Source organism: Malus domestica, chromosome 10 (assembly GCF_042453785.1).
Source record: "Malus domestica chromosome 10, GDT2T_hap1".
NCBI classification, from domain to species: domain Eukaryota; kingdom Viridiplantae; phylum Streptophyta; class Magnoliopsida; order Rosales; family Rosaceae; genus Malus; species Malus domestica.
The window spans coordinates 20,703,340-20,726,638 of record NC_091670.1 but is presented as its reverse complement, the minus strand read 5'-3'; the positions used below and the strand labels follow the sequence as shown (position 1 = coordinate 20,726,638).

General features: G+C 41.1%; 2 protein-coding genes across 7 annotated transcripts; one reads left to right on the top strand and one right to left on the bottom strand.

Annotated features, from left to right (window-relative positions):
- Positions 1-4,358: 4,358 nt before the first annotated feature.
- On the bottom strand, positions 4,359-8,393 carry LOC103445182 (branched-chain-amino-acid aminotransferase 2, chloroplastic-like). Of its 6 annotated transcripts, none has more exons than XM_008384170.3 (10): positions 8,243-8,393; positions 7,614-7,706; positions 7,332-7,512; positions 6,641-6,817; positions 6,375-6,506; positions 6,186-6,281; positions 5,147-5,263; positions 4,975-5,070; positions 4,749-4,861; positions 4,359-4,658 (listed from the first exon to the last, which is right to left on the bottom strand). In XM_008384170.3, exons 2-10 carry the CDS (start codon positions 7,652-7,654, stop codon positions 4,544-4,546), a joined length of 1,068 nt encoding a protein of 355 aa, XP_008382392.1. In that variant the 5' UTR covers positions 7,655-7,706; positions 8,243-8,393; the 3' UTR covers positions 4,359-4,543. The 6 variants fall into 6 exon arrangements, with proteins under 6 accessions (XP_008382392.1, XP_017190350.1, XP_008382393.1 ...); XM_017334861.3 differs by having other exon boundaries at positions 7,614-7,703; positions 8,243-8,375; XM_008384171.4 differs by having other exon boundaries at positions 8,224-8,335.
- Positions 8,394-16,408: 8,015 nt separating this feature from the next.
- LOC103445181 (pathogenesis-related protein 1A-like) lies at positions 16,409-16,958 on the top strand. Its single transcript, XM_008384169.4, has one exon. The coding sequence runs from the start codon at positions 16,409-16,411 to the stop codon at positions 16,907-16,909; it is 501 nt and encodes a 166-aa protein (XP_008382391.1). The 3' UTR covers positions 16,910-16,958.
- Positions 16,959-23,299: the final 6,341 nt, after the last annotated feature.

Genomic DNA, 23,299 nt, shown 5'->3' with positions numbered 1-23,299 from the left:
TTTTGATAAAGTAATCATGTTGGGAGTCTGGCTCTCGAGATTCGGAGGGCGGTGCCTCTTCGATTTTGGAGCAAGCAATCTTGTTGGGAGTGTTTTCTCGAATGTGGGTAAAGGTTGGGCATGTTTGCTAGTCTACCTTGCCACGGAGCAAAGAGGTTGACACACAGGGACTTTCCAATTATCCAGCAGTGGTACTGTTCATTTACCCTTGTGGGTAATAATATGGTAGCTAGACCTTCAAAATTTATGCGTCTAAACTTTGTTAGTGCTGTTTCTTTGCTATTCTTTTACCCTTCTTGGTCAGAGCGATGTAGTGGGAGCTGCAAGTTTCACGTGTCTCAACTTTGTCAGAGAACTTTGGCAAAGTTATCTGTGGTACCCATGAGCTAATGTTGCGTGTGGAAAGTGGGTGATTGAACAGTAAGATTCATATGCTTTCTACTTCACCAGAAATCTTCGATAGAATGCCCATAATTTTCGCAAAGCTGAGTGTGCGTGTGACAGATGCTGACAAGGCTGAAAAAGTAGGTGCCTATTTGATTTCTGATATCGGCCCTCGTGGTCTCTGAGTAGCCCAGCTTTTGAAAAAGCAAACGCCTCTTCGATTTCTGAGATCGGCCTTCGTGGTCTTTGAGCAGCCCAGCTTTTGAGAAAGCAAACGCCTCTTCGATTTTTGAGCAGGCGCCTCTTCGATTTTTGAAGCTCCGTCAAGTGCAGATTTTTATAGAGGCTGGCATTAAGTTCCAAAGCACACTTGAATCTCCACCCGTAGAAGCTCCATTCTTGCACTTCTAAGATCTTGATTTGTCCGACCTTTTCTCTCTTCAACACCTTTGAAAATGTCTGGCCCCTCCGACCGTCGTTTTGACTTGAACCTTGTTGAAGAGGCAACCACGCCTTCTCCAGACAACATATGGCGCCCATCCTTCGTCTCCCCTACTGGTCCTCTTACCATTGGGGATTCCGTGATGAAGAATGATATGACCGCTGCGGTGGTGGCCAGGAACCTTCTCACTCCCAAAGATAATAGACTACTTTCCAAACGGTCTGATGAGTTGGCTGTTAAAGATTCTCTGGCTCTCAGTGTTCAGTGTGCAGGTTCTGTGTCTAATATGGCCCAACGCCTATTTGCTCGAACCCACCAAGTTGAATCATTGGCGGCTGAAGTGATGAGTCTCAAACAGGAGATTAGAGGGCTCAAACATGAGAATAAACAGTTGCACCGGCTCGCACATGACTATGCTACAAACATGAAGAGGAAGCTTGACCAGATGAAGGAATCTGATGGTCAGGTTTTACTTGATCATCAGAGGTTTGTGGGTTTGTTCCAAAGGCATTTATTGTCTTCGTCTTCTGGGGCTGTACCGCGTAATGAAGCTCCAAATGATCAACCTCTGATGCCTCATCCTTCTAGGGTTCTGTCCAGTACTGAGGCTCCGAATGATCCCTCTCCGGTGCCTTCTCTTTCTGGGGCTCTACCGACTGTTGAGACTTCTCTTAAGCAACCTTTGTGAAGGCTCCCTCTTGTTTGTTTATTTTGACTCATGTATATGTACATATTTGTAACTTATCGGGGATATCAATAAATAAGCTTTGCTTCATTTCAACGTATTGTGTTAAATACACCAAAGCCTTCTTCGCTAAGTTCTTTGAATTTTTCTTTTGTTGAAGCTTGTATGTTGAAGCTTTGTGAGTGGAGCATGTAGGTTGAGGTAGTGTTCCCTTAATTTCCCGAGTGAGGAAAACTTCTCGGTTGGAAACTTGGAAAATCCAAGTCACTGAGTGGGGTCGGCTATATGAATCTTAGAACGCCATTGTGCTCGGTCCTGTGTCATGTCCTCTGTTAGATCCAAGTACTCTAAGTCTTTTCTTAGAGTCTCTTCCAAAGTTTTTCTAGGTCTTCCTCTACCCATTCGGCCCTGAACCTCTGTCCCATAGTCGCATTTTCTAATCGGAGCGTCAGTAGGCCTTCTTTGCACATGTCCAAACCACCGTAACTGATTTTCTCTCATCTTTTCTTCAATTTCGGCTACTTCTACTTTACCCCGGATATCCTCATTCCTAATCTTATCATTTTTCGTGTGCCCACACATCCAACGAAGCATCCTCATCTCCGCTACACCCATTTTGTGTACGTGTTGATGCTTCACCGCCCAACATTCTGTGTCATACAGCATCGCCAGCCTTATTGTCGTCCTATAAAATTTTCCCTTGAGCTTCAGTGGCATACGGCGGTCACACAACACGCCGGATGCACTCTTCCACTTCATCTATCCAGCTTGTATTCTATGGTTGAGATCTCCATCTAATTCTCCGTTCTTTTGCAAGATAGATCCTAGGTAACGAAAACGGTCGCTCTTTGGTATTTCTTGATCTCCGATCCTCACCCCTAACTCGTTTTGGCCTCCATTTGCACTGAACTTACACTCCATATATTCTGTCTTTGATCGGCTTAGGCGAAGACCTTTAGATTCCAACACTTCTCTCCAAAGGTTAAGCTTTGCATTTACCCCTTCTTGAGTTTCATCTATCAACACTATATCGTCTGCAAAAAGCATACACCAAGGAATATCATCTTGAATATGTCCTGTTAACTCATCCATTACCAACGCAAAAAGGTTAGGACTTAAGGATGAGCCTTGATGTAATCCTACAGTTATGGGAAAGCTTTTGGTTTGTCCTTCATGAGTTCTTACGGCAGTCTTTGCTCATTCATACATATCTTTTATAGCTTGGATATATACTACTCGTACTCCTTTCTTCTCTAAAATCCTCCAAAGAATGTCTCTTGGGACCCTATCATACGCTTTTTCCAAATCTATAAAGACCATGTGTAAATCCTTTTTTCCATCTCTATATCTTTCCATCAATCTTCGTAAGAGATAGATTGCCTCCATGGTTGAGCGCCCTGGCATGAACCTGAATTGGTTGTCCGAAACCCGTGTCTCTTGCCTCAATCTATGCTCAATGACTCTTTCCCAGAGCTTCATTGTATGACCCATTAGCTTAATACCCCTATAGTTCATGCAATTTTGTACGTCGCCCTTATTCTTGTAGATAGGCACCAAAGTGCTCGTTCGCCACTCATTTGGCATCTTCTTCGTTTTCAAAATCCTATTGAAAAGGTCAGTGAGCCATGTTATACCTGTCTCTCCCAAAACTTTCCACACTTCGATCGGTATATCGTCTGGGCCTACTGCTTTTCTATGCTTCATCTTCTTCAAAACTACAACCACTTCTTCCTTCCGGATTCGACGATAAAAGGAGTAGTTTCTACACTCTTCTGAGTTACTCAACTCCCCTAAAGAAGCACTCCTTTCATGTCCTTCATTGAAAAGATTATGAAAATAACCTCTCCATCTGTCTTTGACCGCGTTCTCTGTAGCAAGAACCTTTCCATCCTCATCCTTGATGCACCTCACTTGGTTTAGGTCCCTTGTCTTCTTTTCCCTTGCTCTAGCTAGTTTATAGATATCCAACTCTCCTTCTTTGGTATCTAGTCGCTTATACATATCGTCATAAGCCGCTAACTTAGCTTCTCTCACAACTTTCTTCGCCTCTTGCTTCGCTTTTCTATACCTTTCACCATTTTCATCGGTCCTATCCTTGTATAAGGCTTTACAACATTCATTCTTAGCCTTCACCTTTGTTTGTACCTCCTCATTCCACCACCAAGATTCCTTTTGGTGTGGAGCAAAGCCCTTGGACTCTCCTAATACCTCTTTTGCTACTTTTCGGATACAACTAGCCATAGAATCCCACCTTTGGCTAGCTTCCCCCTCTCTATCCCACACACACTGGGTGATTACTTTCTCTTTGAAAATGGCTTGTTTTTCTTCTTTTAGATTCCACCATCTAGTCCTTGGGCACTTCCAAGTCTTGTTCTTTTTTCTCACTCTTTTGATATGTACATCAATCACCAACAAGCGATGTTGATTAGCCAAGCTCTCTCCCGGTATAACTTTGCAATCCTTACAAGTTATACGATCCCCTTTCCTCATTAGAAGAAAATCTATTTGTGTTTTTGACGACCCATTCTTGTAGGTGATCACATGTTCTTCTCTCTTCTTAAAGAAGGTGTTGGCTAAGAAAAGATCATATGCCATTGCAAAATCCAAGATAGTTTCCCCATCCTCGTTTCTCTCCCCAAAACCATGGCCACCATGAAAACCTCCATAGTTGTCTGTCTCCTTGCCCACGTGTCCATTTAAATCTCCTCCTATAAATAAAGGGTAATTTTCTATATTTGCTTGTCTTATATATTCTGTTTTAAGAAGTCTTTCTAACCACCCGAAAGTTATTCCATCCCATTAAGCCCGCTTTGGACGTGCTCCGTTTGCCGGATTATTACGATGAGATGATGCAAAGCTAGTCTTTTCCGGAATTTTATTAAAATAGGGGCAGGATGAGCAAAGTTTAGTTCTGCTTGCACCATCAAATTATTCAACAAGGTTGAACCAAGCAAAAAATTTGAATAAATGAAAAGAAGAGCAAATTAACTTTTCGGATTTGGAACGCTGGATCTCTAGACGGAGGAGAAAACTCAATTGATCTCCATGGTCCATCCCTTCTTGTCTTCCAGACGCCCTGTTTGGATTCCTGTTAGGGTTTCACGCAGTTTGTGAAAGAGTGTTCCTTTTCCTGTGTTGTACTCAACCCTGCAAACGCAACGACGTGGCATCCGGACATCAAACCAGAAAACCAAAAAACAAGAGAAAAAAGAGAAAGAAGTTCAATTATCTCTCTACCTTTTGCCTTGATAAGTTGCAGCACCAATTGGGGTGACAACAACCGCAGTTCCTGTGCAGAAAGCTTCGTCAGCTTCAAGCAAATCCTCCACCGGAATTACACGTTCCTCTACCTGATTCAAGAAAGCCATGCATGCTCCTATTAAATCTTGTTATACAAAAACTATACGAATGAAGAGCTTATTGATAGGCTTTCTTGATGAAGAATGAAGAGTCATAATATAACCTGGTATCCAAAATCGAGGGCAATGGCGATGATGCTTTTACGAGTGATTCCAGGAAGAATAGTTCCATGAACTGCTGGAGTTGCAAGAACATTACCCTGCAACAACAAAGCAGTTTTACGCCTTCGAATTGGAATTGTGGAGGAAAAGCGCAGTAACATTCATTAACATTACCTTCAGAATGAAAATATTACATGCTGTCAGCTCCTCTATGTATTTTCCGGTCACGGAATCCAGGAATAGGACATCAGAAAACCCTTTGGCCCTTGCTTGTTGTTGTGCTAGGTAAGCCTACAGAACAAACCCCAAAAGCAAACAGTTTGAACACAATCAACTTGTACCCTATTTTATGGAAGGTACACAGAAAGGGGACAAATGCAGGGTCAATTTGCTAAGTTCCTTGAAGCAGAAGGTGTTATTGCATAATATACAATGCCTGGCACACCACAACAAACTGGTGTAGCCGAAAGACGGAACCACACACTTATGGACATGATAAGGAGCATGATCAGAAATTCAAGTCTCCCTCCATCTTAGGATTATTGAAGCTAGAAATGCTATATTTGTTGTGGATCATGAGCTCAGTGGGAGTGAATTTGCTTCTAATATATAAACTGAGGAAACTAATGAGTCCAATGAGTCTTGTACGAAAAAAGGATATCTACTGCTCGTTTAACTACCTAATGAACATTCAACTGTTGGATATAAATGAGTCTATAAGACTAAAAGAAATGCATCAGGTAGTATTAAACGATATAAAGTTAGACTTGTAGCTAAGGGTTTAAAAAGGAATGCATTGATTACCATGAGACCTTCTCTCCGATTTCAAAGAAGGATTCATCGAGAATAGTCATGGCTTTATTTGCTCATTTTGATCTACAGTACATCATATGGATGTGAAAACAACATTTTTAAATGGAGATCTTGAAGTGGAGGTATACATGAACAACCAGAAGGTTTCTTTGACAATAAAGCAGACATCCCGCCAATGTTATTTGAAGTTTGACAATGTAATCACCTCTTGTGGTTTTGAGGAAAATGTTGCTCATGAATGCGTATACCTCAAGATTAGTGGGAGCAAATTCATTATTTTAGTTCTATGTGTGGATGATATATTACTTGCAAGCTGTGACTTGCTTTGGTACATGCTGCTGCGCTTGAAACATCGAAATTTTTTATATTTTGACCAAGAAAACAAAGAAGTTATGCTTACCGGCGAATAGTTGGTGATGGACTTGACACCTCCAGTTCCACCAGGAGTAGCTCTATGCAGTTGATCCTCGACATACAAGTTCAGGCCTGCCGGGCCCTATCGAATGCACAGAAACCAAAAAACTGAGTACCCTTTATCATGATTGTGTATGCAATTAGTCAGTTCTAGCTAGTTTTGCTCAACTCACACCTTGTGATAAATACCGACTGGAGCAGCAAATACGAGGAATGTGTATTCTGCTGCCGGTGCCACGCCAAGAACAGGTCCGCTTCCAATGAGCAACGGCCTAACATACAGCGTTCCTTTCCCTAGAGGTGGTATCTATACATGTACATATCCGAGTGATCAAGAACAGATTTCAGCATTGGGAATACTTCTTTGTAATTATGTTGAACATGTAAACTAGTCGAGTTGTGAATTCAAGAGTGTAAGGTCTAAAGTGAAAACGTGAATACCCAACGCTTATTGGCAAGGACTGTTTGCTTCACAGCATCCAGGAATTGTTGAGTAGATGGTGATGGCATTAACATTCTCTCTGCTCCCATCTGCATTCTTAAAGCATTCTCTTCAGGCCTAAAGAGCAGAAATCGATCATCTTCTGTCCTGTACGCCTTAAGACCTTCGAATAAACCCTGACAAAACCGCAATGTACATATTTATGTCACCAAAAGTTCCATAGCATAATAACATAAGAGCATTTTCAATGGAGATGTCAAAAAAAAACAAATGTCAAATGTTAATTAATGGCTGGTGGCAATGTTGAACTTTTTCAAGATTTGCAATTGGTGGATTTATAAGACCCACACAATAAAATAATTAAAAAAAATTAATTGACATCAACTTTTTCATATGTCAAAGTTGACATCAAAAGGTTTATATGTCAATCCATATCGGTTGAAATTTCTTCCTACTTTCACATTTGATTGTGTGACACTTCACTTAGGATTTAACATCTCATTTGGAGATGGTCTAATAATATTATGTTGTCGCAAAGTGAATCTGAGTGAGGCATGTTGGCAAGAATCTACTTAACGAATGGTCAATATTCACAGTTTAACAAGATAACATTTCTCCACGATAATAAAGGAATTTGGCTGAATAAGCTACCTAGCTAGCAACAAAGCATGCAAAATGTACCATTGTTACCTGTCCATAATTCAAGACTCCAGCAGATGGGCTGAGCTCAATGTTTCGATAGGGAGTGAGATGGCCTTGTGAGAATTCACCTCCATTGGAACATTTCATGATGTACATGAATTCAGTGGGAATTACTCCAAATCCAAGCTCATCCCAGTTCACATCAGCGTACTTTTCATCCGCACTGCGACTACATTTTCATCGAGAAAACGAAAAAGGAAATTAAGAAAAAAAATAATATCTCATAAAATTAATTAAGCCATAACAAATAATTAAGAACCAGTAAATTACCTTTCGACAGATTGAGAAATCTTTTGCAAAGAAGGAGGCATAGCTACTAAGTTTCGTCTTGAAATTAATGTGGAGTGAGGTCTTAACAATCTGCTGCAACAATTTATAGAAATGAAGTTGATATTGGTATTTGCATTCAGTCATAATTTAGGGCGAATTGTATGAATTGCCCTAGGAATCTCATGAAGGAACATGGAAATAATCACAGAAGATTAAGATATAATTTGTAGTTGACATCCTCTGGTTCCTCACTTACCTAACAGTTTATATTCTTAATTAATTGACAAATTAATGCACTGTTTTAGACCGCAAGTCTTCCCTAAAATTTTTAAAAAGAAGAAGAAAAATTTTTAAGTAGAAATCAACTGTATATGAATATGATCATTCCTCCTCCAAATGCGAAGTAATGATGAGGAAAATAATATAATTTTTTCCAAACGAAATAATAAAAATGTACATTCAGAAAAATGAACTTCTGGAAAAAAAATGAATAAACAGTTCTCAAAAAGGATATATATATATATATATATATGTATGTATGTATGTATGTAGAGAGAGAGAGAGAGAGAGAGAGAGAGAGAGAGAGAGAGAGAGATTGCATGATTCGTACAGAAACTGGAAACTAGTACCAAAAATTGGGGAGGAGATGGAGAGAATGGGATAATCCGAGATAATGCTCAAAGCGCAAGAATGCTGATTTTGTTATACATGTGGAGTACGTAGTTCTTTTGGAACCAGGATTCTCTCCTGAGCATTCCCTAGGGATCTCGCAATCATGTCCGTTCATCGTGTATCGTGCAGTCAGAAATTATTTAAAATTAAAATGAATAGTACCTAACGAAAACTGACCGCACGATATAAAATGAACGGACAAGATTGCAGGATCCCTAGGATCCCTAGGGAAATGCTCAGGAGAGAATCCTGGTTCGTTCTTTTGTTCGTGCAGTGTCAATTATTGGTTGGCAAATGTGTTTAATTTATTAGGAGGCAGATTCTCTACCCTCCCACTTCCGTGCCCTCTTGTTTGTGTGATCACGGTTAAACTACGTTAACATTTTATATTACTATTTCTTTTTGTCTTATTATCTTTATAAAAAAAATAATATAAAATGTTGACGTGGTTTAACCGTGACCACACAAAACAAGAGGGTATGAGAAGTGGGAGGGCAGATAATCTACCTCCAATTTATTAATTATTTTTGATGAATTTTTGGTTGAGCATTGATTTTTGTTGATGGTCATGTACAGCTGAATATTCTATGAGAACCATTCTTTAAAGTATTAACGAATAAAAATTAGATTTATTTCTATTTTTAAGCAAAAACGGTAGCATTTTATTACTAATAAAATATTAAAATTTACAAGTAAGGCGTCCGAACGAGATCCGGTAGTTTCTCGAACCAAAATACATCGTGCTCGAAATAAATGGCTAATTGAACTAGTCTATCGAGTATCGACCACAATGTTGGCATCTCATCGGGCGTGAAATTAGTTTTCTTTCTATTGAAAGATGTCAAAATCGGCAGAGTAAGTACATCACGTATTTAAGAATCATCTTTCTATACGCACATGTGGATATACATGGACAAGGATTGTCTGCCTTCCATTTTCGGTGTCCTCCTGTTTTGTGTGGTTACGGTTAAACCACGTCAACATTTTATATTATTTTTTTATAGATATAATAAGACAAAAATAAATAGTAATATAAAATGTTGACGTGACCGTGACCACACAAATAGGAGGGCACAGAGAAGGCACCGAAAGTGGAGGGCAGACAAACCTTGTCTGATATACATATAGTAACATCACTGACATGTAAGAATTTCCAGCACCAGAGGTGACAACTTGCATTTCCAAAATGGTTTTGCTAGTTTTTAGTTTTTAGTTTTTTTTACTTTCTTGTTTTGGAGAAACTTTTTGAATGATTTGATGCCATTTCTGATGGTGCCAACCATTTTGCCATTGCCATGGGACTTTCTTAGGTGCTTCTGAGTGTGATACTTTGAGTGTTATAATTGTTAGATTTTTGTTTAAAAAAATAAAATAAAGATTTAACGGTTAAAACACTCAGAATATCCGGTACTTCAAAACACCTAAGAATTTTTGTGATAAAGGAAATTTAATACATTTGTCAGTCATGTGAACGTTTCCCACAAATATAGCTAGGGTGAGGCCATCTCACTCTATTCTTTCGGGACAATTCACATAATCACGCCTTATCAACATGTCCTTTTGGATGGAAAACCACAACGTTAAAGTTCTCAAATTAATCAAGCACCTAATCATTTGTATTACAATTTTATCTTAACGTTAGTGGGTTAAATTGTTAAATAATGTAAAGAATGAGCGAAATCGGTGGAGATTAAACCCGCACTAGGGTGCATATCACAATTATTCTTATACCAATAATATCATGTGGCAGCTAAGGTGTTGGACAACCACATGATCAATTCAACGCTTAAGAAATTTTTATTCAATTGAAGGGATTAAAAAACCGAAAAGGAAAAGAAAACCTAGCTAGAAAACGTAATCCTAAATCCTACACTTCTGCTTCTCCCATACTCCTTTCTCATTCCTTCCGTGCTACTGTCACTACCTGCTCTTGATCCTGTCTACTTCACCTACAAATGGTCCCGACCAACACTTGGGAGTAATAGGTGAAATCATAGAGGAAAAGGAGTCGGAGAAAAAGAGGAAAAACATAGGCCGCTAAATGAATCTAATGGTGTATATTAACTATAAGAACTTTGAATATAAATTTATGGCAGAAAATTATACTTGAAGCCTAGCATATGATAAGTTTTAAGTGTTAGTGCTACTTATCATGGTTTAGTGGCAAGTTATGCACTATTAAAGTTTTTCTTGTAGGAATGTTTTTCGAAACATGATTAAAATTGGGGAGGAACGAAACTGGAATGGTGAGATGGTTACGTTGGTAACCGTTGAATTTGAAATTCAAGTTGCAGCACCGTTTGAATAATTGGCAGCCATCACTTGGTTTATTTGGCTGCCACCGATTAGAACTTATGCAGAAAGATGTATCCCAAATTGGTACTTTTTGGTAGTTAAATAATGGCCTTTGATCATGTATGTAATTCAATCTAATGGCCATTATATTGTTCAGAAAATAAACAACTCTTTGTGGAGCCTAAAAGAATTCCAGAAAGTCTAGAGACGACACATGAACTTTTACTTGAAAAAAACAAGATTTGCCTCATTAAATGGGCAGATTTCTCATATATTCCCACGCGCAGCTCAACACCTTGAAGGTCCAGCAGCTGAATATGAATGCCCACAGCTCACCTACCCATGATAAGTAAAAGTCAAAGCATTAAAGATAAGGATTAATTACCCAAATCCTATTTTTAATACATTCCCAATTGAAGATTGACTCTATTCAAGTAAGTAATTCCTATTTAAATCAATTAGGGATATTAATTTTTTTTTCTCTAGGGCTTGCTCTAGGAGAGAGTTTTCTATAGGTGGCCAAAGGCGGCGAGGGTTCCAGGTTTCTGATTTGATTGCAGAAATTGACTATTGTTGGTCTGTTGTTATGTTCTTCCAAAGTGTTCTTAGTTGGAAGAGTTCCAATGCAGAAATACTATAACAAAGAGAGATGTAAAAAATAGATGCAATTTCTGTAGAGACTGAAGGTGATGGTTACGATTGTAGAATTGGAGCAAGATCTACTCTCCTTTGGGTTCAACAATGTACGAGATAGAACAACGGTGCTACGGGGAGGGCCATGGTTATTCGATAGAGCCCTTTTGGTGCTGGTTGAAGCCGATGATCTTACTCATCCCTCAATGATTCCGTTAAGCTACCAAGAGTTTTGGGTGCAGATTAAGGGTTTGCCCTTCCAGTATATGTCTCGGCAAATGGGTCAACTAATAGGGAATAGTTTGGGGACCTACGTGGTGACTGAATAGAGTAGGAGAGGAGAGGTGACTGGGAGTATCTTGCAGGTTCGTATTGCAATTGACATCTCCAAGCCATTACGTCATAGCTTAAGGTTGATGATAGAAGATCAGGTGTTGGAAGTAGGGGTGCGTTACGAGAAACTACCATGTACTTGCTTCCTCTGTGGCATGGTGGATCACACGGAGGATCAATGTGCTAGGTTTAAAGGGAAGAATGATGACGATTTGGCAAAACCCTATGGTTGTTGGTTTCAAGAGGATGTGTTAAGTGCATATTATCGAAAGCCAAAAGGTAAACGATTTGGGTTAGATTCTCCTCAGCGGTGGCCAATGAATGCTCCCCTGCTTGCGGAAGGCAATGAATCACCGAAGGTACCAATCATATTGTCTACGTCGGAGACAGAGAATGACGAAGGATAGAGGTCTGTGATGGATGACGGTGGAATCGATGGTGAAGCTAGTATGGCAAGAAATAATGAAAGATTCAATTTGCCCGATTTGAATGAGATAGTTGACACTGAGGATTCCGAGCGGGATTTAAAAGGATTGACTGAGCCCTCCAATTACTTTAATCTAGGTATTGATTCACCCAGAATGAAGACTTCAGATTTGTGTGCGCAGAAGTGAGGATGTGGTTTAGATGGGTAGGGGTCAACACCCTCACATGTGCCTCATTTATTTGGCGTCCCAATGGTCAACGACTCCACCAATTTTGGGATAAACGTCCGTCACTCTCAGCATATTAGTGGGGATGTTAGTGCCTATAATTATTTAGTTAATGGGGAGATTTCCTTGGGGGGACCAACCAATGCTTCCCAGCTGAACTTTGGCCAAAATCCTACAAACCAACAAGCAAGTGGGCCGAGTATTTTGGTGCCTAACAGAATTATGGAAGCTAGTCCCTTAGGCTCGGATCCATTTAGTTTGTTGCCTATTATTGAACAAAATTCAAGGCGAAAAAAGAAGCAGCGTCGTGCATGCAAGAGACGAAGTGAAAATACGAGGGTTGGTGTGAGTAGAGAGACGTCTCCAAACGGTAGTGCTGATACCCTTTTGGGCAAGAGATGTATCCGTGAAGACGAGAATGTTAGTGAGGGACCATTATCTCGACGTAGAATGGTTCCCAATGAAGTTTCATCTATGTTATCGACGGCAATGGATGAGGATCAGTCCTGTCGTCATCAATGAGTTGCTTGAGTTGGAACTGCAGGGGACTTGGGGAACTCCCGTGCAGTTCAGGTGCTTCAGTGTCTAATTTTTAATAAAGATCCCAAGATTGTTTTTCTTTGCGAAACTAAGAGTAGTGTAGTTTGTATGGAAAGGCTAAGAGCTAAGTTTCAATTTGTTAAAAGTTTTTCAGTTGCTAGTTGGGGCACGTCCGGAGGTTTGTGTGTCTTTTGGAAGGAAGAGGCTAATCTAGGACTTCGTTCATACTCTAATAATCACATTGACCTAGATGTGGGCGGCATTAGTGAGAATGGTTATTGGCGTTTGACGTGTTTTTATGGTTTTCCAGGGGTTCAAGATCGCTATAAGTCGTGGTAGCTTCTTGATCGGTTATGTGGGGTGTCAGATGGCCCTTGGCTTTGCTTGGGAGACTTTAATGAAATCCTCTTAGCAACTGAGCAGGAAGGAGGTAATGTGTGCAGTGAGAGACAAATGGATGGGTTTCGAGAGGTGGTTACTCGGTGTTAGTTTCGGGATCTAGGTTTCAGTGGCAATAAATTTACATGGTTCACAACAAAGGATGGTGGAATCAAGGTCCGATTGGATAGAGCCCTAGCAACTCAATCATGGATGGATTTATTCAGAAATCATATGGTCTCGCATCTGAACAAATCTACCTTTGACCATGTTCCTATTTTAATAAGTTGGGACTGTAAACACAAGCATAGTTGGAAGAAGTAGTTTCGTTATGAGGACAGATGGAATAACGTGGAAGGGTGTCGAGATGTAGTGGCTCAAGGGTGGGCTATTGAGGTTTCGGGGTTACCATTATTCCAAGTTACTGAGAAGATAAAAGCGACGAGAATGTTGCTTTCGAAATGGGCAAAACAAAATGTGCATCATGGTCTTCAAGAAATTAAGGAAATTGAAGATAAATTAACGAGCTTTTTGGGCTTACCGTTTACGGATGAGATAATTGGGCAGAAAAAAGCTCTCATGTCCAAGCTTAACATGCTCCTGGAACAAGAGGAATCGTTTTGGTGTCAATGTGCAAGGGCTAATTGGTTAAAACTTGGTGATAGAAACACGAAGTATTTTCACCAACGTGCTAACCGTAGGCAGCGGAGGAATTGGTTATTCGGTCTCAATGATGAACATGGAGTGCGACAATAGTCCAAAAGTGGGATGGAGAGAGTAGTGGTGGATTATTCTTCAAAGTTGTTTGAGTCTTAGGGAGGGGATGGCATGGAAGAGGTCCTGACTAATATACTACCAGTGGTTTCCGAGGAGATGAATGAGGATTTAATACGTTCGGTATATGATGAGGAGATAAAATCGGCGGTCTTTCAAATGCACTCAACCAAGGCCCCGGGGCCAGATGGCATGTCCCCGAGGTTCTATCAGAATCACTGGGATGTGGTGGGTTCAGATGTATGCAATGGTATTCGATCTATGCTACATTCTGGATGTATTTTGCGTAAGATTAATTTCACCCACATTACTCTTATCCTTAAAGTGAAGGACCCTACAGAGACGTCTGAGTTACGTCCTATAAGCCTCTGCAATGTTTTGTACAAAATCGTTGCAAAAGTTTTGACAAATAGATTGAAATTCATTCTTTCCCAGATTATATCACCCACTCAATGTGCCTTTGTCCCCGGTCAGCTGATTTTCGATAACAACTTGGTTGTCGCGGAGATATCCCACTGTATGCACAAATGCAATTCAGGTTGGAATGATGTGACGACTCTCTAAGAAGTTACACATATTAACCACAAGAAGTCAGCGCCAATTCCAGGGACAACCCTCCGCCAAAATTGCATCAAATTACTTTTCTAAATATCCTAATGGTGGCCAATCATCAAGACAATTAGATAGTTTTAACACGGTGATTAATAATTCAAAACTTGCATGCATAATATCATAAGCAAATTGAAAAGAATCTACATATTCTTGCTAAGGCTCGTGGCCTCGCCCTAGCAAACGAAACTAGTTACTAACAACCTTAAAAGAAAATATTATTAAAAACATGGATAGAAAACATCTTGAAAATAAACTTGAATCTTCAAAAGCTCTCTAAAGCCAAAATGCGTGCGTTCTCCCCCTCCTCTCCCTTATGGCTAAAAAGCCTTATTTATACTACTACAAAATAAAATCCTTACTAGAAAAGGTCTTAGAATAATACTAGGAAACATAATAAAATAATAAAACATAAAATAAAAAGTTTCCTATTTGAACTAAAATTCGGAGTTCTCAGAAAATTAGTCTTTTGACCTACCAAATCAACTCCTACTCTGATTTGGTCCCAAAATGTCTCTTTTGAAAGCTGAAGACGTCCCTACAAATATGCCATCTTGACCTTCAAAATACCCAAAACGTCTAGAAACGTCAATATGGGAAAGCTGCACACTGGGCATTCATTTATTTGCCACGGTCAAACGGCTAAGTAGAAAAATATGAAATTTTGACACGATCATCTTGAAAGACTCACGAACATCTTTCAGTTGGAATCACTCCAAAATTCATCTGTTTGGTTACTTTTTGCTCCAGAGGAAGTCGAATGTCCTACATTGAAAATATATAACAAAGTATCAAAATTCTACCAAAATAACTAATAAACTATAACTAATAAACTATAACTAAGATTAGGGTAAAATATATAGTATAATATCGACTCATCACAATACACACACACGCACACACGCACACATATATTATATATGTATATGTATATGTATATATATATCATCACATCTTCAAACCATGCATTAGCCTCTTGGGAAACATGTCTAAGAGTATTACAATAAAAGATATATGTATATAGGCTAATTAAACGATCTATATATTATAAGGTCTACGATCCATCTCATGTTATTAATTAGAACTAAGGCCAACTAATTAACTAGGGTTTAGGGACCTTTGGCAATTTTTTAGTGTGGAAGGTAAAGTCCAAGTGACAAACAGTGAGCGGGGAAGGTACAAAGAAAAAGACGACAGAAAGGCAACTAGCATATTTTTTTTTTCTTTCAGAAAAGTGGCCCTATTCCCATTTATCCCTTTTACTCACCTCATTCTTTTTAGTTATCATTTTACTGTATTAAATTACTTAAAAGAAAAAAATTTGATTCTCAATGACAAAAAGAAAATAATGAGACACCGGATTCAAATTGAACCCAAAAATCCCCTAATATTAGGCATGAAATTGCTTTCGTTTCATTATTTTTGACCAAATCTAAGGAATATCATAAACAGCATTGAATGTTGAGATTCTGTTCCTTACCATTTATTAGGGCATATCCACTAGAAGATGCAAAATACTTTTAAATGTGTATTTGTATTTTTGGTTGGCCTTAAAATTCTACAATGGAGAGATGCAAAATATACATATGGTCAAAAAATATAAATAAAAATCTATGTATACATATTTTATTACATTTTTTTTGGTGTTTCCCGCAAATCAAAAGAGAAAATTAAATTGGATTTCAAATTTACTTCTCTCCCAATAGAGTAGAACACCCCATTTACATTCTCAAATTTACATCTATCCGCTGGAGATGTTGTTATGCCTTTTTAACACCATTTAATTAAGAAATTTTAGCCCTATGATCTCTCTAGCTATAAATATGCACAATTTCCATGTCCCACATGTTGTATTCACATACTCAATTAATCTCGAAAACATCTGAGCCTTACAAAGTGATAGAAACAATGGGGATTATCAAGCTTTTCCTACGCATAAGCTCCATAGTACTAATCTTAAGTACTACCTATGTCTCTCAAGCCAGACCAGCCAAAGAACCCCACCAAGACTTCATAGACGAGCACAACAAAGCTAGGGCAGAGGTTGGTGTTGGTCCGATCAAATGGAACGAAACCGTTGCGGCCTATGCCCAAAAGTACGCTGATTCGAAGATTGAGACGTGTGAAATGGTGCATTCGCAAGGGCCTTACGGTGAGAACTTGGCTGAAGGCTGGGGATCAGAAATGACAGGCGGACAAGCTGTGAAATTTTGGGTGACTGAGAAGCCCGACTATGATTACGACTCTAACTCATGCACTGCTGGGAAGGTGTGTGGGCATTATACCCAAGTGGTTTGGCGCAATTCAACTCGTGTTGGATGTGCTAGGGCTAAGTGTAAGAATGGTATGATTTTTGTTATTTGTAGCTATGATCCTCCTGGAAACTGGATTGGGGAGCGTCCTTACTAGATTGTTTATATGAAAGGTCGTGAATAAAGAAAAAAAATATGAAAGGGAATATGGTGTGTTTTCATAAAAAGATTAATTTATAGATGTTCTTATGATCTTATGAAATCTGACTCATTGGCTAGCTTTGAATTGATAGGTAGGTATTTACTCTAATAAGGGTCATTTATCTGATGGTGGCCTTGTCACAGCAATCCTCTCTCCTGACCACTATTGTGTGATTTACCAACGTCAGAAATCGAACTCAAGATGGATCCCGTAGAATACAGACGTGGAATTTGTCCTTAGCCACTGGGCCACTTCTAGAGGCATTTCACATCCAATATCGCTTGGACGAAAAAAAAAATCTCTAATAAGGGTATAGAGATTGTGGAATAGAAAATCGCGCCTTGACTGGTTGAGACACATACTATACGATAAATTTGATAAAATGTGACCAACACGTAAATTGTTAGATGAAATGTGTAGAAATTTGTAAATGAGGGATAAATTGGTTAATTAAAAAGTTCAAAGTTTCAAAATTTAAAAAAAAAATAGTTTAGAGACAAATTGACAGTGATTTAAGTTCATAGAGTAATTACGGAAATTTGTGTAATTTACCCACTAATATTCATAAGAATTGGAGAAATTTTTGTTGTTGTTGTCTTGTAAATTATAGAACACGCAAATTATTCAACACATCCACTATTACTGTTAACTTAATTCATCTTTGTTGGCGTTATAATTCTCCCTGCGATCGTGGTAGTTGTGGAGCCAAAAATATTCACTAGGCGCCACGTGGTTTTTTGGACAAAAGAGGACAAAAATACCCTTGAGGCATACCGGAATTCCTACGCGCGAGCAGTGGGCAATCATCTTTCAATCAAATCAAAAGTGCCCAAAAAAGGTAACAATTAAAAACCTCTTTCATCAAATCCTTTCTATAAGGTATTTCCCAAAACCTAGTATTTATTTCATTATTTAGCTAATCAATTAGCTAAATAATATATACCTACCATATCTCCTAAAATCATCCTTAATAGTCAATAAAATCACCCAAATTAATAGTCAAAGCCGGCCACCATTCCCATCCTCACCTTTCCCATTTTCCTTATTAAAATAGTCATTTATTTTTATAACCATCCATTTATTCTTTTCATATTTAATTAGCCAATAAATTGGCTAATTAAACATGAAATCGAACCCCAAAAAAACCCTTTAGTGGCCGGTTACCTTTATTCAAAATTGGGCAAGGCCTAACCCTATAAATAGGCACCTATTCTCACCAAAAATCAATTCCAACACTTTGGCAAAAATCCCAAAATTCTCTAAATACTCTTTCTCTCTAAATTCTAACTTTGGCATCGAAGGTTCTTCGGCCAAAGCCCCCCCATTCATTGTGGGCGCGTGAGGCTCTTGGCCTTGACCTAAGGTGTTAATTGTTTTGTAGGTGCAATTTTGTCCAAGAAGAAGAAGGCGGAAATTTGCATCCACAAATTGGTGCTTTCATTGAGAGTTGAAATCCATACTCGTAGAAGACTCTCGCACAAAAAGGTTTTTTCTTTATTTTCTAGTCCATTTGAATATTTTTCATACGTTCTTATTATTAGAATTTTTTACTTGCAAAGGTTCTTTGATAAAACGTATAAGCAAAATATAATGGTTAGAAATTTAGAAAATTCCACAAGTGAAAATTCTAATGTTCAAGAAATGAGATTGCGGAGATCCGTGAGGCTAAATGCGACAATAAGTGGAGCAGCACCACCACCACGAGTTTCCACCATGGGAACCACCACGGTGGCTACCTCGGCAGCCACCCATGGCGAGGTCCATGGTGCCTTCACCACAGCTCGAGCCATGCCGTCCAAGGCTTACGGCACCAAGGCCACGGCCCAAGTCGTGCCATCCAAGTTTGCACGGGCCCGGGCCCAAGCCTCGCATTCGCATGCATCACATACTAAGCAACCTGTTTCCGTTGAGCAGCCCACTCCCGTGGCCCAGCCTGCTCCCTCCAAGCAACCTGCTATCGCGGCCCAGCCTTCTCCTGCCAAGCAGCCTGCTCTCATGACAATCCTGCTCTCGACGAGCAGCCCACTCCCGTGGTCCAGCCTGCTTCAGTCGAGCATCCCACTCCCATGGCCCAGCCTGCTCTTGTCGAGCAGCTTACTCTCACGGCCCAACCTGCTCCTGCCGAGCAGCCTGCTTTCGTGACCCAGCCTGCTCCCGACGAGCAGCCCACTCTCGTGGCCCAGCCAACTCCAGTCGAGCAGCCCACTCTCACGGCCCAGCCCGCTCTCGTGGCCCAGCCTGCTCCCGTGGCTTTCCAAGCAACCCAAGTCGGCCCAAGACTATCTCAACCATCCTGACCTACCATCGAGTCGGGGGCATTCTCACCACATTTTTTCGCGGATTTGACATTTCCCAACTCAAATCTCGCGCCCGGAGTCTACCACCCTTCCACTGTCCAAGGAGGCGCATTCATTCCAAGCTCTTCAAATCCAAATGGCGAACAACACTTGTCTCAACAAGTCATAGAGTTGACGAGCACCCTTGCACAACAGACAACCTTGGTGAATCAACTTTTGCAACGCATCGGGATCCAACGTGCCCTGGATGAGGTATCCCGAAATAGGACAAGGGCAGACGGACCTTTCCAGCAGCGTCCCGGTAAGCAGCCACTCGACCAGCCATGAGCCGAACGTTTGGCCAGTGTACATTCCCGTCTTAGCGCGCGGAGGAGCATGCACTCTCGACTAGGCCCACAGATGAGCATACATTCACGGTTGGGGTCATACTCTGATAATCAACATAAGCAACCTTCCGGGCAAAGTATCCATTCGCGGTTAAGCCCACAAGGAGCATCCTCCACCTCACATCAGAGTAAGCAGCACGACGGACGGAGAGAAGCAGTCACTCAATCCAGCTCAAGTTCAACCAGCAGCCTGCGAAGAACTCGCTCACCTGCTAGGAACGCACCACATGCATTGCATCCGCGGCATAGACGAGCCAAACACATGGAAGAGAAGCCTAGACCAGCAAGTCATGGCTGGGGGCAGCCGAGAGCTCAGCTACCCCAACAAAGGAAAATTCAGGAAGAAGTAGAGAGACTCTTGACCAAGCGATTGCATGATTTACAACGCAATGAGGTCACTGACGAGGCACTACGACGGAACATGACCAACATAAGCAGGTCACCCTTCATGGACGAGATCGAGCAGGAGGAACCTCCACGCGAGTTCAGCATGCCACATTTCATATCTTTCAAAGGGGATGAAGACCCGGAGAGACACATAAAACGCTACCGAAGCTCAATGATCCTTTATCGAAACAACGATGATCTCATGTGCAAGATATTCGCCACCACTCTACAAGGTGAGGCGCAAGATTGGTTCTACACCCTGCCGCCACAATCCATCCGGAATTTCTACGAACTTTCTTTGGTTTTCACCAAAGAATATTCATCCTATCGCTCGATAAAAAAGAAGTCTGACCATTTGTTCGACATCAAGAAGAACCCAAAGGAGTTGTTTTGCGACTATGTGAGGAGATTCAAAGTAGATAAGGCAAAAATAGTCGGATGCAACGACTCGATAACTAGAGCAGCCTTCCAAAAAGGACTTCTAGCAGACCACCCGCTATTCGAAAAATTGATCATGAAAGAAGATCGAACTCTGGCAGACTCTTTTGCTTTGGCAGAGAAGCATGCACTTTGGGATGAGGCTCACCAATGCACATTTAAGGACTTGAAGAAGTACCCGACATCACCTCCCTAGAAGCAGCGGAGGACTTATTCACATGTTTGACGGTATCTAAAGTAGCAATAAGCTCTACCATCATACGAGAAGAGATGGGGCCCCGACTACCTGTATTCGACAGTTCAAAAGCTCTTCTCGATGCTATTAAAAATTCAAAAGCTAACTTTGGCGATAATTGTTGCAACCCGGAAGCACAAGTTTTACCTTCAAACGCAAGCAGTCATCATCATGACGCACTATTCCGCCGAATCCAAACCAGCAACGATAAAGGCGTAGACCCTGGCAGATGCAAGTTTTCTGACGAACGAAACAACTCGGCCCAACGACGCCCCGAAGGTAGCCGAGCACACTTTAGCCACACTTGCTCCCTCAGTGGAGATTTCTGGCGTTTGCATGTCGACGGCGCATCCAACTACGAAGGTTCATGAGCAGCCGTGGTTCTTGCCACCCCAAACGTTTCAATGCTCAAGCAGGCAATCACTCTAAGCTTCAAAGCATCTAATAACAAAGCAGAGTACGAAGCCCCACTAGCAAGCCTTCGAATGACAAAAGACTTGGTGGTGAAAAAGCTTTCAATTCATTCTGAGTCCTAGCTAATCACCAGCCAGACTACTAGGGGCAAAGGCATGATGATCGTGGCAACCGACTACTTCACCAATAAGAAAAGAAAATGGCCAGACGAACTTCAAGGATGTTTATGGGCATATCACACAACCAAAAGATGAGCAACCGAAAAGAGATGGCCATAAGCTTAGATCTGGAAGAAGAGAGGCGCGAACAGACTATCACTCGCATCGCAGCCTACCAACATCAGCTCCTCTCCAGCTACAACAAAAGGGCCAAGATCCGGCAGTTCCAGCCTGGAGATCTGGTCATAAGAAAAACCTTCATCACTGCCAGAAGACTCAAGCAGCTCGACAGGCACTACCTCACCAGCCGAGGATTATCCAGTTGTTATGCAGTTATTACCTTACATCTAAGTTCTCGTTCGTTTAACTCGTTTTTCAATGAGGAATTCAGAAGTAATCACGACTTGGCTTGGCTGCATGCTTACAACAACTGATCACTTCTGCACTTCAAAAGAAGACCGCTCCCTTCTTAGGGACTTACAGCAGGAATTGCGCCCCCCGAGGGACCAACCATGCTCTCTAGTGAGAGAGGGTAAACTAATTGCTCTCCAACGCGAGAGGGTAAACCAATTCCCCGACACCCATATGGGTCAGCTCTCCAAGAACGGGAGGATAAACTCTTACACTCCGAATATCCAAACGTGGATGAGCCGGGCTGTCTTAGTATAACTAGATGCACGATGGCTTGCGCCGGGATTCCTAGAAGTAGCCGCAATGGTCTTTTTCAAGGCTTAGCTAACTGAAGGATTTTGGGTCTCTTGGCTTAATCTGTGGGGAACCGGGCCCTAAAGACGGAGATGGCACATTACGCAGTACATCCGATGGACGGCTGCCCTGAAATCTTAAAGCTGCTACCGAGTGCACTAAGGTAGCCTACGGATTCCGGAAGACTGCCTACGGCTTGCCCTTCGAGCAGTAAAACCGCACTAGACTTATACAAGAGCACATTCTTGTGAAAGGTTAAACAAGCTAGCACGCATATACGAAGTTTTATCCACTGCCAACATGCTACGTAGTCGATAAACTTCACCTCTGCCAAGCGCATATCAACCTATACCAAGTTCTAAAGTGTTGTGATACTTGCTACGCAACCTACAGAATTGGAGAAAGTCAAGGTTAACAACTTAGTGGTTACGAGGACTTGTCTGCTTCTATAAGTAAGGCATCCGGCTGCCAACCCAATGGCTAACAACTTTGCAAAGTTCTACACCAACACCTACGGCTGCATAGGCTACGCGAGTTTGTCTGCTTATAAAAAAGTAGCATGTTTGACACTGGTCTATCAAGTCTAAAGGTTAGGGCATGAACAAAAGAAGCAAAAATGAAGAAAGGTTAAGGAAAACATGTTTATAAACAACTAGCAAAGGCCGAAGGAGTTCAAGCAAAACAAGAGCTACAAGGAAAAACAAAGAAAATCTTAAAGGCTACCTAGATGACTACACTTTAGCAGCCTGGACATCCCACGACTATTCGGTCGCCACACCTTCAGCAGCCACGAAGCTCTTAGCAGCGGCATCACCCTAGACTGCTCCAGCCTGGGCACCAACTTCTCCAACTACTTCACCAATACCAACATGGACGCGTTGCAGCTCATCTACTTCTTTCTTCAAACTTTCGTTGATCTTCAGTACACTTTGAAGTTCTAACACTTGGGGTTCAAGCCTATCGACGATTCTCTTGAAGTGGATCCCTTGATTATAAGCAGCAATCAACTTTTCATCCTTTGCATAAACAGCGAAAGAAGTCTTTGGTTTTTTCTCAGCCGGCATCTCTTGAGCAGGCAGGGAAGATCCCTTTTCCCACCTTCACTTGCAGCAGGATCCACAACGGTGATTGGACGAGCCAATGCATCCGCCTTGATCCTATTCACCTCTTATTTTGAGAGCAGCCCATGTTTCTCCTGACGAAGAGAGCTAAAGTAGCCAACGCCATTCGTGGTACCCAGCAGGGGAGTTCAACCCAACATTCCAGCAGCTCATGAGGCTCGCAACCTTTTCATTTCTTTCAATCACCTGCCTAGCTCGCGTCAT